Raw genomic sequence first — 17824 nt, forward strand, 5'->3', positions numbered from 1 at the left:
TTTTGTTGGGAATCCCCTATCGTAGAAGAGATTGAATTTGCAAGCATTTCCCATAATATTATTTGAGAACACGGTCACATTCACCAAACTCTGCTCAAGACCAAGACGGCGATTAAATGCTCCTATGTAGCGTGTTGAATTAATGTACTTTCGCTTTTTTGGCTGATATTCCAGACTCCAGTCCTTGAAATTACCCATGCGCTTTTTTCTAGCATATTTCTTACTTGGTGCGCTTGTAAATCTTCTTAAGGAAGGCCTCGAAAATCTCCTTCTTGAGCCCCTCGCTCTCATCGACATTAGCAATGAGGTTGCGAATGTGTTCGGCGCGCTCCTCCTCGAACTTGAGGTAGATATCCTTGAGCTTCAAGTCGTCGTAGAGCTTCTTGATGATGGCCTCCTTGGCGTCGTCCTTTTGGCCGTAGTTCTCCTCGAGAATCTTGCGCTGCTCGGGGGTAGCGATCTCCAGGGCTTTGTTGACAAGCCAGGAGCACTTGTTGTCCTTGATGTCTGTACCAATCTTGCCAATGTGCTCGGGCAGGCCAAAGTTGTCGAGGTAATCGTCCTGAACCTGGAAGTACTCGCCGAGCGGGATTAGGATGTCCTCGGCCTGCTTGAGGTTCTTGGGGGTGGCGAGGTTGAGCTGATGCAGGGCGAGGGCGACAGGAAGGTAGAAGGAGTAGTAGGCTGTCTTGTAGATGACGATGAACTGGTACTTTTCTAGGGAGAAGTTGTCGAGGTTGACCTTGTCCTCGGGAGCGGTCAGGAGGTCGCACAGCTGGCCTAGCTCGGTCTGCAGCGTTACCTCGTGGAAGAGCTCGACGAGGTCAATGTAGGCCGGGTGTGAGCGGAAGAACTTCTTGAGCAAGACGTAGATGCCCGACTCGAGCATGAAGGCATCGTTGATGGCGATCGTGCCAACGCCGTCCATGCGGTACCAGCAAGGCTTGCCGCGGCGGGTGATGCTACTATCCATAATGTCATCGGATACGAGGAAAAAAGCTTGGAGGAGCTCGGTCATCCAGCCCAAAGTTGCGGCCATGAAGTATTGCTCCTCGTTGAGCTTTTCGCCGGTGAGGATTGCGACCGAGTCGGGAACGGACATGCCGCGGTTGCATTTGCCGCCAACGGTGTTGGTTTCAAGGCTCTATTCGCAGGTCAGTACTTCTGCGGGGATTGATTGGAAGTGCATGGCTCGACGCCCGCATACCAGCTTGAACCACTCCGTCTCCCCCTGGGGAAGCTTGTAGGATTGGGCATGCTCGAGAATGGCGGCCTGGAGCTTGGGCCAGACGCTCTCAAACTCCTGAAGGGTGGTAGTGTTGGCAGGCATCTTGTCTGCTCGGATTGTTATCAAGGATAGCAAAGACCAGAGTCAGATTGACGGCTTTGAATACAAACAATGGAGGAAAGTGCGGGGGCGGTAAGGAAATGAGGGTTGTCGGTTGGGTATCACGACTTATCGCGGTGACCCCTCCACGTGATAAAAGTACATGCAAATTGGCGGTGCAAATGCTGTACAAGCAAGTATCTAACGCCCCACTACCGCAGGGTCCCCGCCAATTTCTACGGCAAGACACGGAAGACTTGAAAGAATTGTCCTTCAAATCATCCTTGTCAGCTTCAACGCATCCAAGAGTTCACGAAAGAAGTGACGGCGCTCTGAATGGCGTCAAACCTTGGCGCAGCTGCTACAGAGCTGATGGAAAGAAAAGCTGAGCACCAAAATGATTCGTCCGGTATCTGGAATCCCAACGCTAGCAGGTACTAGTGCCTGGGCTGCCTTATTCCGTTAGAAGTCAGAGCTCACCAGCAACTCCTTCGGGGCACTGGGCCGCATCCAATACTCAAGGCGTCTTTCAGGTCAATGGCAAGGACCATTGCTCCAAGGCACCGGGTCGACGGGCACCAGATCGACGGTGACAAGCCCGAGCCGCAATTTGGGTTCGGCAATCCGCGGGTGGCAGCAAACGGCGGATACTCCAGCACCGACGCATTAGGAAGTCATCTTGGCGACTAGAAAAAGAAGCAAAATTTTCTGGCCTACTGGATGCGGCGAGTTGGTCTGAGACTGCAAGACCCTGTTGAACGAACGTTCATGCACGCGTGAACCTGGTCATCATCTTTCATTGTGCGTGGTACTGTCGACTGGCGGACGGCAGACAGACATATCACTGCCAACAGGCAAAAGTTGGAGCTGCATGGCAACAACGCATTCTTTCAATTTGCGTGCAGTTTCAAGACAGAATTATTCTATAATAAACAGCCAAGTTCGCAGGGTTGTGACTGCGTGCGACGACGTCCACAGCATTCATCTCGAAAACCAGAACTGGAATGCTAACTAGTCTGAACGCGGACAAGGCTGCACGAGGGCAGCTACAAGATCAATTCCGCTGCCTAGCAATCAGTCACGTCACCGATGCAGGCTGCCAACACACTTTTAAAGTATTGATTGAATGCGAAGTCTAATCTGGCTAGGTCGTGTATCTCATCCTCCCGCTGTTCAACCGTAGAGCGCCATTTTCTCGCGCGCTGCCGTGCAGGTTCTTGGGGTATTGGGATCAGAGTTACATGGGCTCTCGTGAAGCTCGACGATGCGAGCGGTGCAGTGGTGATGAGCTGAGACATGACACTTTCAAGCAGGTTCTTATCTTGGATTGACAGAGTTATCATTGAAGATGGCTACAGGTGGTTGGCCAGCCTCTCCAACAGGGTTGGTCGCAACGTCGCAGTGAAGCCTCATGAGCCCCCGCCTATCCGCACCATCAGAACTCCTTCGACCGGAAATGTCGACCGGCTTTATTAGCTCTTAGGATAGGCGCCGTTTGGCAGCTACTAATAATAAAGAAACGTCGCAAACATAGATTTATTGGTCAGGAAAGCCAAGTAAGCCCAGTACGATACGGTCTAGCCAATGTCTGACACATGCAACCGACGATCGCAACCAAATCTAGCCCAAATAGACAGTGGCTACCCTATGCTTCCAACAATCCACGGCTGCGGCGGGCTTGTTTTTTACTCCAAAGCCCCCCGCGCAAGGCATGCGGCCAGCTACATTGTTTCAGGAACTTGCCGAAGCCATGGCAATGTGCATGAAATTGTACCATGCAGCTTGTCATATACTTGGTATTCAGAGCATGGTACACTGAGACATATCACATATACATTGACATCAATGCACCTGGCGAGCTGGTCTCAGAGCCACGATAACGGTTGGTTCGTTGGAACGTCATGAGATTTCTAAGATTTGGGCAATGAGTCCACCACAGTCTAGCATCCTCGACACTCTGCAAGCAGCTCGCCGACGACCCTTGGCACACCTCACATTCTTTGGTGCTGGTGACACCGTTTGCAATGCAAGCAGCAAAGTTTTGGCTGTCCTACGCCACGATCAACCAAAAACGGCGCCGACAACTTATTGGCCGAGAACAAGGCGATATTCGGTGGGCACCGCAAATACGAGCGCCAGTAACTAGTTAGCTAACTAGTTGGGGAAAGTTGACTTTACTTTCCTACTGAGAAATTTTCTGGAAAAGAAAAACTCTGCGAATCGGTGTGGCTTGGGTTGTTCCTCGTACAGGGCTGGAGAAGCTTCTTTTTCCCCCGAGACCATGACCAGCTCCAGCTAGTTCTGAGCTGCCAGACGAGCTCCCGAGCCAATGAATGACGTGCGCTGCGAACTCTACTCGCAGCCCCGAAAAAGAGAGTTCTACAACCCGACGCCACCAGCCATGTTTGTCTCCTCGCCTTGTCAAGCTGGACGGGGGGCGCACTGGAACGATGGGTTGGCCCGATGCTCAACAACCACATCGCGGATCTCCCTCGTCGGCCGCACCTCTTGCCCCCAGTTTTCCATCTGGTCAAGAAAGCCACCTCGTGTCCCAAAGTGGTGAGGCGCCCTTGTTGGCGCAGCATTTCGAACTGGTAGTTTGGCCAGCGTTGGGTCATGGCCATGGATGCGATGCTTCTCTGACATGCATGTGGCCTGCTATATGGCATGGCTATCAAGAGAAAATCAATATTCGAGACCCTGGAGACACGAAAAAGGGAGCATAAAATCAAGAGAGCAACTCATAGCACAGGATGAATTCCGCAGCCCTACCTACTACGACGCCATTCCGGGAATTCATCACTTATAAGTGAGCCGATGTGTAAGATGCCAGCCCAGCCACAAACAGTCTACGATACAATCTACCAAAGCGCGGAAGATCCCTGTTGATCAGCCCAGCTTCCATTCGTCTCCATACCTACCAGCAAATTAATAGTTTCGGCAGAGCAGTCTGCCTCTTTTTTTGCCAGGGCAAGACTGTGCCTTGCAAAAGACATAAGCTGCCACATGCATGTTAGCAAGCAACATACTTCACACAGGCCCGCCAATGAGAAGATCCCGAGTGCGCCGAGCTTCGTCTTGTCTGTGTTATCCTCGACGCCGTGCCTGCGCTAGTTCTGTCAGGCTGGCCGTTGGCTCTCGAATTTGCTGCCCGGCATATGCGAATGCAGGTTATCAACTGACAATCTCAAGGGACGGCAACGGAGGCATCACAACTTGGCATCGCAAACGAGCAACATTTCCAATCGCACCACTACTCGCCCTGGTCAGCACATTTGCTTTCACAATGGATTCTCCCTTGATAAGCAGGCTCGGACTTTTTTTTAAGTTTTCTCCCGGCTGAGCCCAGCTCCTCCACCCCGTTCCGGACGAGAGAGACATCTCCGCCTATCAGCATCGGCCCGGCACACAGCCCCATCCCTTGCCACCAAGCCAGGATTAGTGGTGAGGCACTTTGCAAAAAGAATGAGAACAAGACAAGAGCCGGCTGCTTTGGAAGGGAAAGGCGTTGTTTTCGTCTCGCCGACCGCACACAGCCTGATGGTAGATAGTAGGGCATGGGAGGGAGGGGCGGCTCGACTTACACCGAAGACCAGCAAGCTCCGGATCCGCACAGCGGTCGGAGTGGGGCCTCCGCATCCGCATCCGGCGACGACATCCGCAACCCGCCTCGCATCATCGACCCATGCGGCATCACTTCACTCGCCCTTGCTAAATTTCGCCGGCTACGGATTTTCTTTACTGCTTTTGGCTTCTGTTGCTATTCTTGTACTTCTCTCGTACCTTCTCTTCGTCTCATTCGCTGCATCCGGTTCCCGCGACTCTCCAGATGTTGGACCACAAAGACCATCCGCAGCCCCCCGAGCACACCTCTTGATTTCTTTTCCTTTTTCCAACAAAAAAATAGCATTTGATTCTTTTGCTACGAACGTCCATCCAACCCAGTTCACCACATTCGCTTCTCGCAAACAAGCCCAATATGAAGCTCTCCCTTTTCACTCTCGCTCTCGTGGTCGGCGCCCATGCTGCCGCCACCGGTCCTCTCAGTGAGCCTCCGGGCAAGAACGTGACCTACGGCAACGACCACGGCCACGACTACGGCAACGACTACGACAAGAACTACGACAAGGACCACAAGGACCACGACAAGGACCACGACAAGGACCACAACAAGGACCACGACAAGGACCACGACAAGGACCACGACAAGGACTACAACAAGGACCACGACAAGGACTACAACAAGGACCACAACAAGAACGACAACAAGGACCACAACAAGAACGACAACAAGGACCACAACAAGAATGACAACAAGAATGACAACAAGAACGACAACAAGAACGACAACAAGAACAACAACATCAACAACAACATTAACAACAACGTTAACAACAACACCAACACCAACACCAACACCAACACTAACACCAACACCAACACTAACACTAACACCAACACCAACACCAACAACAACACTAACACCAACACCAATACTAATGTTAACAACAACACCAACAACAACAACAACACCAACATTAACAACAACAACAATGTTAACAACAACAACAACGTGAACAACAACAACAACAAGAACAACAACAACAACAAGAACAACAACAACAACAAGAACAACAACACCAACCTGCACACCTTCACTACTGTCGTTGAGAAGTTCACCACATTCTGCCCTGTACGTCTAATCCGAGTGCTCGACTGCTACACTTCGCTACGCCCAAGATGCCGCCTTTCCCAGTGCTTCTTTCTGGGCCGTATAGGTGGCTATCGAGTTGCTCCCCCACACGTGTGAAGAAAGCGTCAACTAACATCACCGCAATAGGGTCCCACTCTCATTCCCATCCGCTCCGACAAGACCATCACCGTCACCAAGGCCACGCTTCTGGTCGTCACTGGTACGTGCAAGCTCAGCGCGCTCTCACCCTATCCCTAGAATGCTCGGCTAACACATCCCGCTCCCGCAGAGTGCCCCTGCACCATCGTCACCACCGTCGCCACCCAGCCGCCGGCTACTAACCTTCCCCCTGCCCCTCCTGCCGTCAGCCCTGCCCCTCCTGCCGTCAGCCCTGCCCCTCCTGCCGCCAGCCCCCCTCCCGCTGCCAAGCCTGCTCCTCCTGCTGCCAACCCGGCCGCTCCCGTTGCCAGCCCTGCCGCTCCTGCCGCTCCTGGTGCGCCGGCCGCAAGCCCCGCCGCCCCTGGCTCCCCTGGCTCCCCTGGCACCCCTGGCACCGCTGGCACCCCTGCTTCACCTGCCAAGCCCGGCGCTCCTGGCACCGTCACCGCCGGTGCCGGCCGCCTCGGTGCGAGCCTCGGTGCCCTGGTCGTTGCGGCCGCCGTCGCCCTGGCCCTCTAAGCGGAGCTTTTCGCTGCGCTACGGCGCTGCCGGGGAGCCCTTTGCCCCACGCTTGGGGCGTCTCGGCAGGCGCCGGTCTGAAACTTTTGCTTGATTCGGGGGGATGTTTTAATGTGGTCGTTTTGGTTTTAGAAGGAAAAAAAATTCGCTTCTGTTTTGATCATCTTCTAAAAGAGATTTCGGTTGGCTACATCCTGTATTGCTACGGTCAATATTATAATAGGGGAGGTTAATAATTCAGGGGTTTTTCTGTTTTTACTTACTTGTTAATACTGTCACTCCTTTCCTAATAGCGCCGACTGCAACTTTCTGTGCTCTTTGTGATGCTGTGCTGTGAGAGACTAAGATTTAAGCTTCGTCAAAGGCTTGATTGTCACCAGCAAGGTGTAAGGTGTGTGGCCGACGCCGGCCTGCTAGTCGCAACCTACACAATACATCATCTTCCACACATTACACAAGGCCGATTCGTGTACACGAACTGTAGAAACGCTTATTACGAGATGCCTTGCTCTATCACAGACAACACATCTCATTTCGCCGTATGGATATATTGACAATGGTATTGGGCATCAGCCAATCATCTATCAAGTGTTTTGCCGTCATCATGACATGTCCCCCGTATTCCGTTACTCGTCTCACGTGAACATCCCTCCTCCGGGAGCGTCCAGCCGTGAGCGGACCTCCCGCACCAGCGCCTTGGCCTCCTCCACCTCGACGCCGTCCTGGCAGAGTTCCGTCGCGAGCCTGTGGGCGACGGTGTAATCCGCGGTGCGCATGGCGAAGCGAGCCAGCCACATGCGCGCCTTGCTAGTCGCCGCAGTGACGCCGGTTCCTTCGTTGCGACCTTCCTCGCGCTCGCCCTCGTCCGAGTCGCCCGGCGAGTCGGTGTGCGTGCGGGACGGGTCAATGACAGAGCCGTCCGCATCCCTTCCGGCCGGGCCGCCGCCACCGTCCTCTTGACCGACGCAGAGTTCCATGTATGACTTTGCTTCCTCTTCCTCGCCGAGCTGCTCGTACATGGTGGCGATCTGCAGGAGGATCTCAGGATCCATGTGGGCTGTTGCCGCGTGCGGGCCGAGGCCATCGCTGTTCCCGAAGCTGCTGCCCGCGTCGTAATATGTATCGGCGAGCAGAGCACGCTTCAGCGCCTTGATTCCATCGCGGTCTCTCCCCATCTTCTGCAAGCATGATCCAACAGCCATCCACATCTTGCCGTCCCATGGCCGCAGACCCGCGGCTTTTTTGTAATACCACAGCGAATATGTGTGCATCTCAAGCATTTCATATGTCTGACCGAGGCCATACCAGGCGCGGTAATCGCGGCGGTTGACATCTACTGCGCGTCTGTATGATTCGATTGCTGCGTGTGTATTCTTGAGCTCGACATACTCGTGCCCCATCAGCGTCCAGGCTGATAGGCAAGTCCTGTCTAGTGTCAGGGCGCGGCGGAAGTACTGGACCGCCTTCTCGTGCATGGAGAGTAACGAATAGTAGTTTCCGATAACAACGCAAGATTCTGGTCGGAACTTATCCACGCTGGAGCACAGATGTGCTAAGAAGGCGAGTTTTGGTCGGAGGTTCAAGACGTATAGAATATTAGAATAGTGATCCAAGGAATCCAGACGATGGGGGTGCAAGGAGAGTAGACGGCTGAAGTGTTGCTCTGCTAGCAGGAGGTCCTTTTCGTGATATGCCAGCAACGCGTTACAGGTGAGGAGAAATGACGACGTTGGGAAGATGGCCATGAGTTGCTCGAGCGAGGTGGCCACACTTGTCGAATGTTGGTACAGCTCGAGCGACGTATGTAGGTGAAACAAGTATGACATGATATTCTGCGGACAGTGCCGAGATATGCGATCCAACTGCTCAAGATTAGCTTGTGTCTTGCGCTGATGACGATAAAACTCACTTCTTCGCTTCTCGAGGTCAATGAGGTAATCTCGAGCCAGCAGCCCCAATTCATGGGAAACTTGTGTACACTCTGTAGGAAAAATCCTAGAGCCTTTTTATCGTTCTTCTCTTTGGCAAGCACCATGCCATATCTGGGATCAAAGTCAGCAAAAATTCTGGGTCTTCAAGGGGAAACACGCTCGCATACAGGTATTCCAACCAGCCCTGGCTCCCTACCACTTCACTGTCCACCGTCCTTGCTTCGAACCACGACGCCAGATAGCTCCCCACGGCGAGCAGTTGCTTATTCACAACCGTGCCCAGGTCCTGCGGTCCAGTCACTATCTCGGAATCCTCCGCCTTGCGCTTCTCGCCGGAGAGAAACTTGGCGTAGAGGGCCAGGAATAGGCTCTTCTGGCTAATGTGCGGGAGCAAGGCCGCCGGCTTGGCGCCGCCGGCCGACGACCGCGCCTTGCCTCTGCTTTTGCTCGGCGAGGCGCCCGTATCCGCATTCGCGGTGAGCACCGTGGAGAAGAGGGCGTCGGGTAGGAAGATGGCGGCGCAGCGGTCGTACTCGCGGCAGTCGAACAGCGACTTGGCGAGGAGGTACTTGCTGAGCTCCTTGGCCTCGAGGCACGCCTCCTCCGGGTCCTGGTTCGGCAGGAAGACGGGCGACAGGTGCACCGGCTGCTCGGCGTCTTGGTCCTGCAGCTCCTCGTCTCTTGGCTCAGGTAGGGAGGTTAACAGCTCCGCAGCCCTGCGTTCACGTTAGCCATCGTGTGCAGTGGCGGGGAAAGTAGAGTAGAGATGTGGCTTGTACCATTTTGCTGATTGGTATAAGCAGCGCTCTGAGCACCTGACGACTGCGTCTTGCAGGGCTTCTCGCAGCTGCGAGAGCTCGTGCGCGGAGAGCGCCATGGTATGTTTGGATGCGCACCAGCAGTCGGCCCAATGAAAATCTCGGTCAAGTTCAAGTACCCGATTCAATGGAATGAGCTGAATAGCAGCGACAAGACTGGCATCCCTAGTTGTGGCGCGGACTAGGCTGTGTTTTGGAACATTTATTGATCTAGACCAGGCCCGCCGTTTGTGGAAGCTGTCGCGATCTGGTGGTTTGGCGCGTCACTTACAGTGCTAATGATGGGATATACTGTATTTTACACTGTGCACTTATACAATCTGTCCGTCACTCTTTCCCGCCAAGGCGACGAGGCATGTGCTAACTATAGAATCTAAAAGAAAAGACGACTTCTAAATTGAGATGGCTTATTCTTATGGAAATAACACAAGATGTTATGCGATAGCCATCTGACGTATCGAGTATTTTGCAGAGTACCAGGCTTTAAATGACCATTGTTGGCATGAGGATCAATCTAGTCTCAGTTTATGCTATAAACATTTGTTTCTATACGCCTGAATGCGCCTCCAGCTACTATGAAAAGGACAAATTCAGACAAGACAGTACTGCCTTGGATCCGAGCCAAGGAGTTTCCAAGAACCAACGCCAACACCACAAAATCAGAACCCACGTTACAAGAGACAAGGGGAGAAATATCAGTGATTCATGCTCAAAGGCAGCGGGACAAAGGAAAGTGAAATGAATGCTTGTTGACGCTAGATTTAGCGCTGAGAGACGGGTTGCGCGGCTGGCATCCCGCGCTGCGGCTGGTACGGCGGGTGGACCGGCAGCGGCACCGACGGCGCCTGCGACGGGGCATCCCTCGCCATGGACCGGTTCGCGACCGAGGGCACCGGCGGTACCATCGGCCGCCCGCCCGGCACCCGCCCGCTGTTGGCCGCATTCGATCGGCTCCTTGCCCTCGCGCCGCCCGGCCCCATCTCCCCCGACCCCATCGGGTTGATCAAGGGCCGCGGCATCGGTCGCCCTGCTCGCGGCCCTCCGGGCCCCCTGTACATGGGCGGGCCGGCGCCGCCCGGCTTCGGGGGCGGGATGCCAAAGTACTCAAACGGCCGCGGGGGCTCCAGGAAGCGCGTGTCGATAGGCGGCAGCCCGTTGGCCGCCCGCCGCTGGTTGTGGTGGGGGTGGAGGGGAGTCGCGGCGTCGGCGGTCCCGGGCCGGCGGAACATGGGCGGCGATGGAGGAGCTGGCGGTGGCGGCGGCGGCAAGTCCTTGCGCAGCTTGGCGGTGTGCTCGGCCGCGGAGGGGAACCACGACTTGGGCTCGGGCTTGGCGTCGGGGAAGTCGTCGAAGACGAGCGAGTCGATCCCAAACGAGCCTGAGCGGGACAGCGGGGGGCTCGGCACGCTGTCGGATGGGGCCGGGCCGGGCGAGATGCGGTAAACGGAAGTTGGGGACGAGTCGTGGGACGACTTGGCCTGATTCTTAGCCTTGGACCCGGGCGTGGCCGGGGGCGGGCGATCAGGCGTGGGCGGGATCGCGTCCTTTTGTTCCTCCACGACGGCGGGCTTTGGTAGCTCGACCGGCATCCGCTTCCGCGCCTCCGCGGCCAGCTGCTCGATATTGTCCATGTCCAGAAGCGGCTCGAAGCTGCCAATCTTGAAGACGGCGCCGCTCGACGGGTCCCTGTTGAGGAACCTGGGCTTGTCGGCCGCAGCCTCCGAGCTTTCTGCCTTCGTCGCCGCAGCAGCAGTAGGAGGGGCAGCAGCAGGAGTCACAGCAGCAGGAGGCGCAGCAGTAGGAGGAGGATTCTGAAACGAAATGCGTGGTGCTGGGGCGCTCATCTTACGGTCGAGGGCGAGCTTGCGCGTCGCCAGCAGCCAGCTGCGCCAGTGGTGCACCGCCTCGTAGAAGCGCGCTGCCATCTCCTCGCTGTCCGTGGCGATGAAGTGGACAAAGTCAGCCTCGTCCGCGACCTGCGCGCTGCGCTGCTGGCTCTTGAGCGCGTAGCAGAGCCTCTTGGGCGGGCGCACGCTTTGCCGGACCTCGATCTCCTTGGGGGAGTAGATGTCAAAGTCAGAGAGGTGGCAGAGCGGCATGCAGTCCGCGTCGTCGTCGTCTTCCCCGGGCTGGGCGTCCTCGGTCTTGGCCGAGTACATCTGGCCGTTGTCCTTGAGGGTGATCCAGCGCTTGCTCCACTTGCCGGGCCGCGAGGACAGGTGCAGCTCCAGGTTGTGGAAGCCGGCGGGGGGCTCGGCGGAGTCGGCCACGGGGTCGATGTCGAGGTCGCTGTCACCAGACGAGCCCGCCGCAAGAGCCGCCGAGGATGACGCAGTGGGGCAGCTCAGCACGAGCAGCGAGTTCTCGTGGTCCGAGTCCCAGGTGTTCATGACGTCGCGGACGCGCTCGTACCGGCGCAGGCGGCGCTCCAGGCCCAGCACGAGGTACGACTCGACGACGACGCTGCTGGCCGGGTCGATGCGGTGCCGCGTCATGGCCGACGCCATGTCCAGGATGTCCACGGCCGTTGTCTCGTTCGAGACGGCAAGGTTGATGGTGGAAGACTGGCACCGGACCGCGACGCGCTGGAACTCGACGTCAGCGTTCACATGTTCCAACTAAAAGTAACAAAGAACTCGATTGGTAGCAACTTACTCTCTCAAATGTCTGCGACGACGTGCGAATCACGGGCGGCGTGGCCCGTTCCGGCGTATACGGCATCCCCTGACACAGTTGGTCTGAAAACTTGGCGCTCTCCGTCGTCTCCAGGCTGTTGCCGCGGCTCGAAAAGACGGTCGTGGCGAGGGAGCTGGGCGTGTCCGGCGCCGCGGTGATCGGTGACGATGCCGAGGGTGTCGGCGTCGACGACTTCCTACCCCGCGAGAAGAGGCTGAACAGCGACGTCTTGGGCTTCAGCGTCGGCGTCGTCGTCAGCAGCGTCGCCTGCAGCCGTGCGAGGTCCTGCCTCTTCTGCTCGGCAATCTTGCGCTGCACCTCCGTCTGCATGGTCTCGACACCCGGCAGCGGCTCGGTCGTTTCCTGCTGCTCCTTCTTGCCTCCGGCGCCGAAGATGAGGCCTTTTGACAGCTTGCTCTTGACCTGCTGCAGCGGCGTCATCGGCGGCTCCTCCTCGCCCAACGGGGTCTCGGTGCTGCGCTTCGCAGCGTCGTCCTCTACTGCCCGGACCTGGGCAGGCTTCTGCTGCTTCACGATTTTGAGCGGCAACGGCGACGGCGGGAGAGGAATGTTGACCGGCTTCGGCGCCAGTGCGTAAGAAGATGGCAGCGGAGGCACGTCGTCTGGTAGCGGCGGAGCGGCGCTCTTCTCCTCGGCGCCGCCGAAAGTTCCGGCTTTCGAGGTATGTCCGCTGCTTGTTTGCGGCCTGCTAAGCGGCGACCCGTCCGCCTTGTCCCTGCCGTCGTGGAAGATGTCGAGGGCACGCGGCGCGGAGACGCTCTTGCCGCGAAGCATGCGGTATCGAGACGTAGACGAAGGACGCTCCGTGGGAGCAGCAACCTCTGTCGCCATCGCGAGTCAAATTTCGCCAAGCTTGAAGCTGTTCTGTTGTTTTTGCCGCTTTTTGTCGAATAATCTTGTTGGGTTGAGATGTCCGGTTTCTCGACTGCGCTCCGTGAACCAAAACAGCCTGCCTGAGGTATAGAAAGCAATAGAGAGTCGACTGTGCAATTAGACGACTTGCACAGACTTTGTCATCTGATCAATTCTCGCAAACGTATCGTAAAATGATTAAACCAGGGTCCTTCAATCAAGCACGCCGGAGAGCCGTCTCCACGGATACAGAGGCAGCGGCAATATCGAGGGATCGAATCGTACGACAAGGGCAACCATGAAGGAATGAAGAGGGGATGAAGAGTTAAAGAAACGATCGTAAGAAAACGGGGTTCGTCGAGTTGTTGGTGACTTCCAGGGAGGAGTTGGGGGAATGACAGAGTGGTGCCTCCACGCGGGCCATCGCCAAGGATATTTACTGACCTTTATTTTATTTTTATTTTCGTGTTTTATTTCAATTCCACGCCGTTCCGTCGAGACACGCTCTCTCGCTTGCAAGATTCCAGAGAGGGCAGGCAATGAATGTTGTCAGTGGCTTGCTTCACGCGCCAAGCTTCCGGGGCGTTGTCTCGGACGCGCTCACTGCGATTGGTACATTCCAGCTCCTTGATGTCCGGTCCGGACCTGGTCTGTCTCGAAGCAACTGACTATCCGTCGAAGCTACCACTAGTTAGTTAACCAGTTATCCGTAATCGATGGCGTGAGGCATAGCAAGGGACCCCTGTGTCTGGTTCTGGAACTTGGCAAGGGAAAAAGCAACGACACTTGAGGATTTTGCGCAGGGAGAAGCAAAGTTAAACCCGCCCCGCCCCTGCGAAATCATTCTTTTCTCCTATTCGGAGCAAATAATCGAGAAATACACTAGAAAAAAAATCGCTGTTAAATGAAAATAAATAAAGGGCAATAAATAACGGCTGACACTACCATATCGCGGCCGGCAACCCACACGGCTCGGCGCTCGCTCGCCATCGGCAGGCATTGGCCATATCGAGCCGTCTGGCAGGGTTAATAGTTACTATTCTTGGCTCTCCGCAGCAGCTCCCTGTGTTGATCACGACACGTATCTGCGGGCTCTCGCTGGCATCGCACATTCTTGTATTGAAATAGCTCGCAGAGCTAGAAGTCCGTGCCGCAAATGCAAATGAGCAGCAGAGACATGCAGTTCTCGCCCGCCCAGGCTAAGACAGCTACCCGCGCCTGATTGATCCTTTCCCTTTTCTCCGGGGTCGGTCGGTCATTCGCTCGCAATATTTGTATGAATTATACAAAAGAGTCCTGCTGCAGGGCCAAGATGAAGGAAATTGTGGCTTACCTACCCCAAAGAAAAAAGCCCACTGCTGCGGCCGCCACCATGACTGTCATCTTTTCCCTTGAAATGTGACGGGTCGACAATTTCCTCGTATACCCGCATACGCACATCCATTCCAATTCTTAATCTCCCGATAATAACAGTGGTGCCCCCGATGGTACCAGTCTACATACCACATTGATTCCCGTTGCAGCTGCAGGCTGGTACGTCTCTGCGTATATACCAGCAGTCACTCGTGGTTTCTTGTAGAGAGTGCAAGAGTCTGTATTGTGTAGGTTCTGTTGCAGAGCCTACGGGCCTGACATTATCACTTGCGAAACGCCCCCAGCTCGCGCCTCCACCACGCTGTAAAATCGCAGGTGAAAACATCGACACCCAGACTCTTGAGCGCCTTCGTGCTCAAGTGCGTGTCGTAAGGACGCTGCACGGCGGCAGCCGGATCGTTGCCTTCTGTGTTGGGCTCAATGTTGTCCGTCGGCAACCCCATAATCTCCGCAAACTTTTGGCACATTTCATACTTGGTCATTCGATCTTCGCTCGAGAATTGCAAAATGTTGGGCAGAGCGGCCCGATCAGGAGCGTTCAGGTAGTGTTCCGCAATATCTACGCATCATAACTCATGTTAGCTTCCTTCGCTGTACAGGGACGTTGGCCTTTCGCAGTGACTCGGACCAGCTCCGCGACATGCTGAATGCTGTGCATCCCAGACGCGCACGGCAGGCAAAGAAGAAATGAAGAAAAGACAAGAAGAATTGTGCGCCGTTGTTTTTTTCTTTTTCTTGAGACATACCATGACAGACTCGACCCGCGTCTTCGGTGTTCGTCGGGTAGCGTGGCGCCCAGTGGTCCATCTTAAATTTCTTGCCCTCTGTCTGAGACTTCCAGACGGCATCCAGCAGCACATTGACGGCACTCTCCGCCGGCGTCTCTGCCGATCCGTAGAGCACGGGCACCCGGAGCACCACAGCTGAGCCCGCCGCCCCGCCGCCCGCCGCCAGTGCCGCCTTTTCACCGTCCAGCTTGGTCTGACCATACAAGTTGGGTGGGTTTGTTTCGGCGTCGGCCTCATAGGGTGCCTCCCCGGGCCGTCCGGGAAACACGTAGTCGGTCGAAATGTAGATGAGGAAGGCACCCCTGGCCGCTGCGGATTGCGCGAGCGATGACGTGGCCGACACATTGAGTTTCTTGGCCCCCTCAGGGTCTTTTTCAACCTTGTCGGGGAAACGCTCTGCTGCGCCTTGGACAAGGTTAGCTGGTCGAGATTGATGAAGCTAGAGTAGCGATCAAGGGGCAAAGGGGGCATACAATGAACAATGACCTCTGGCCTAAGTAGTCGAATTAGCATTGTGTCTTCTCCGTCATTATTTTGAACTGGTGGTAGCTCACTTTGTCTCTTCCAGAAGCTTGTTGATCTCGCTGGGATTGCCAAGGTCTACTTTCAGCACGTCAACGCCGTCAGCTCGAGAGTACCCAGTGCCTTTTACGTTCCACCCCTTCCTCTGAAATGCGCGAGACACTTGCCGGCCAAGAAGGCCGGTAGCTCCGGTAACAACAACTGTTCGATCGACCATGTTTGCGTTTGCTTGGTGATTGTGTATGTTGCTTTGATAACTGAGCTCGTTTTTGTAAGAGTGAAGTTGTAGTGACGAGGTTGCTCTGTGGTGGGGTAGCTCTTGCCTCAGCCTCAAGGGTGGTTTACAATCAACGCCGCAAACGGTTCAGTGTGACATATTGAATACCCCCAAAAAGTGACTACCCAAAGAAAGTAGCTAAATAAGCAGTGATTTTGGGCCAGAGAAGGGTCATTATGCAGGAAAAATCAATCGTGTTACGAGAGGTGCAGGGTAATTCGCATCCTTTATCGATAAAAGCTTGATTTGCTAGTGGCGATTTTGTCTGCGCCTCAAGGACTTGATTCACCCAACCTTCACAACAATACCCCCCTCGCAAAATGCCACCGAAGCGCATGACGGCGAACCCGCTTAAGCCTTCGCGGCATCGCGCTGGCAAGCAAACCGGCGCCGAGTCCTCCGACTCCGACAGCGACACCGAGGAAGCGACCACCGCGCCCGTCGCCGCCATCCCGCCGCCGCCCGCCGCCGCCAGCGCTGGCAAGATCATCAGCAACCTGAGCAAGGTCGACCTCAATGCGCGCCGACAAGAAGCGCAAGTCGCCGAGGCGCAACGGCTGGCCGCCGAGAATGCGGAGCGGCTCGCCCTGGAGGAAGGCTTCGTGACCGAGGAGGAGGAGGAGGACGCCAAGGACGACGACGACCCCTCTGACGGGTCCGAGGAGGAGGACTCGGACTCTGAGGAGGATAGCAGCGAAGACGAAGCCCCCCGAAGAATGATGATGCGGCCAAAGTTCGTACCCAAGAGCCAGCGCGCCGCTGCCAACGGCCAGGCAGCCACCGAAGCCGAGGAAGAGGAAGTGGCTGCCCGGCAGAAGAAGGCGGCCGCCGACGCGCTTGTCGAGGAACAGATCAAGAAGGACCTCGCCGCGCGGGCGGCCGGCAAGAAGCACTGGGAGGACGACGACGACGCCGACGGCGCGGCCTCGGACGTGGACACGACCGACGGGCTGGACCCGGCGGCCGAGGAGGCGCAGTGGCGGGTGCGCGAGCTCAAGCGGGTGCGGCGCGCGCGCGCGGCCATCGAGGAGCGCGAGGCGGAGCTCGCCGAGGTGGAGCGCCGGCGCAACCTGACCGCCGAGGAGCGCGCCGCCGAGGACGCGGCGTTCCTGGAGGGCCAGCAGCGCGACAAGGACGCGAAGGGTCGCGCGGGGTACATGCAGCGCTACTTCCACAAGGGCGCGTTCTTCCGCGAGGAGGCGGAGGCGGCGGGGCTGCTGCAGCGGGACCTGATGGGGGCGCGCGTGGAGGACGACGTGAGGGATCGGGAGGCCCTGCCGGCGTACCTCCAGCGGAGGGACATGACGAAGCTGGGCCGCAAGGGCGCGACGAAGTACAGGGATATGCGCACGGAGGACACGGGGTCCTGGGGCGGCGGCGGTGGAGGTGCGAGGCGTGGGGGAGGAGGTGGTGGGCGGTATGATGGGGACGAGAGGTTTAGGCCGGATGACGAGCGCTTTCGACCAGACGACCCGGCGGGTGGAAGGGGCGCCAATGCGATGCCGTTGGGTGAGAGACGGCGTGACGGCGGCGGTGGTGGCAGACGCTCGCGGTCGCGGTCGAGGTCGCCGAGGAGAGAAAGGGACGAGTATCGCGGGAGCAGGAAGAGGAGCTCGTCGCGAGATCGCGGCGAGGACAAGCGACGAAGAGTGGAAGCGGACCGGTAGTCTGCATGTACGTTCATATACCAAGCCAATTTCTTTGTATTTCCATCAATACTTAGCGTTTCTCTGCCATGTCAAACAGACCATGGCCAAATACAAAACAAAACGAATTCTTCCATTTAGTGAAACAAATACAGAAACACCCAAGCAGATTTTTGTATACCCAATGTTTGCAACCCCTTTTGAAAGCTAAAGATTAATGC

The 17824-nt window shown here is 56.2% G+C and overlaps 6 protein-coding genes across 6 annotated transcripts; 2 read left to right on the forward strand and 4 right to left on the reverse strand.

The window, feature by feature from the left end:
• Positions 1 to 220: 220 nt before the first annotated feature.
• On the reverse strand, positions 221 to 1330 carry ISF_00977 (farnesyl pyrophosphate synthetase (FPP synthetase); the record flags this gene model as incomplete). Its single annotated transcript, XM_018844584.1, has 2 exons — positions 221 to 1144; positions 1208 to 1330. 2 exons carry the CDS (start codon positions 1328 to 1330, stop codon positions 221 to 223), a joined length of 1047 nt encoding a protein of 348 aa, XP_018709034.1.
• Positions 1331 to 5306: 3976 nt separating this feature from the next.
• ISF_00978 (hypothetical protein) lies at positions 5307 to 6698 on the forward strand (the record flags this gene model as incomplete). The annotated part of the gene is made up of 3 exons (XM_018844585.1): positions 5307 to 6020; positions 6168 to 6240; positions 6310 to 6698. 3 exons carry the CDS (start codon positions 5307 to 5309, stop codon positions 6696 to 6698), a joined length of 1176 nt encoding a protein of 391 aa, XP_018709035.1.
• Positions 6699 to 7333: 635 nt separating this feature from the next.
• ISF_00979 (anaphase-promoting complex subunit CDC23) lies at positions 7334 to 9506 on the reverse strand (the record flags this gene model as incomplete). Its single annotated transcript, XM_018844586.1, has 4 exons — positions 7334 to 8560; positions 8608 to 8740; positions 8797 to 9345; positions 9445 to 9506. The coding sequence occupies 4 exons, from the start codon at positions 9504 to 9506 to the stop codon at positions 7334 to 7336; spliced, it is 1971 nt and encodes a 656-aa protein (XP_018709036.1).
• Positions 9507 to 10208: 702 nt separating this feature from the next.
• On the reverse strand, positions 10209 to 12975 carry ISF_00980 (hypothetical protein; the record flags this gene model as incomplete). Its single annotated transcript, XM_018844587.1, has 2 exons — positions 10209 to 12065; positions 12103 to 12975. The coding sequence occupies 2 exons, from the start codon at positions 12973 to 12975 to the stop codon at positions 10209 to 10211; spliced, it is 2730 nt and encodes a 909-aa protein (XP_018709037.1).
• Positions 12976 to 14633: 1658 nt separating this feature from the next.
• ISF_00981 (NAD dependent epimerase/dehydratase family protein) lies at positions 14634 to 15897 on the reverse strand (the record flags this gene model as incomplete). Its single annotated transcript, XM_018844588.1, has 4 exons — positions 14634 to 14929; positions 15117 to 15563; positions 15632 to 15651; positions 15713 to 15897. 4 exons carry the CDS (start codon positions 15895 to 15897, stop codon positions 14634 to 14636), a joined length of 948 nt encoding a protein of 315 aa, XP_018709038.1.
• Positions 15898 to 16277: 380 nt separating this feature from the next.
• Positions 16278 to 17624, forward strand: ISF_00982 (microfibrillar-associated protein MfaP1; the record flags this gene model as incomplete). The annotated part of the gene is made up of 1 exon (XM_018844589.1): positions 16278 to 17624. One exon carries the CDS (start codon positions 16278 to 16280, stop codon positions 17622 to 17624), a length of 1347 nt encoding a protein of 448 aa, XP_018709039.1.
• Between the last annotated feature and the right edge of the window lie 200 nt (positions 17625 to 17824).

This window comes from Cordyceps fumosorosea (genome assembly GCF_001636725.1).
Source record: "Cordyceps fumosorosea ARSEF 2679 chromosome Unknown scaffold_1, whole genome shotgun sequence".
Classification (NCBI taxonomy): Eukaryota; Fungi; Ascomycota; class Sordariomycetes; order Hypocreales; family Cordycipitaceae; genus Cordyceps; species Cordyceps fumosorosea.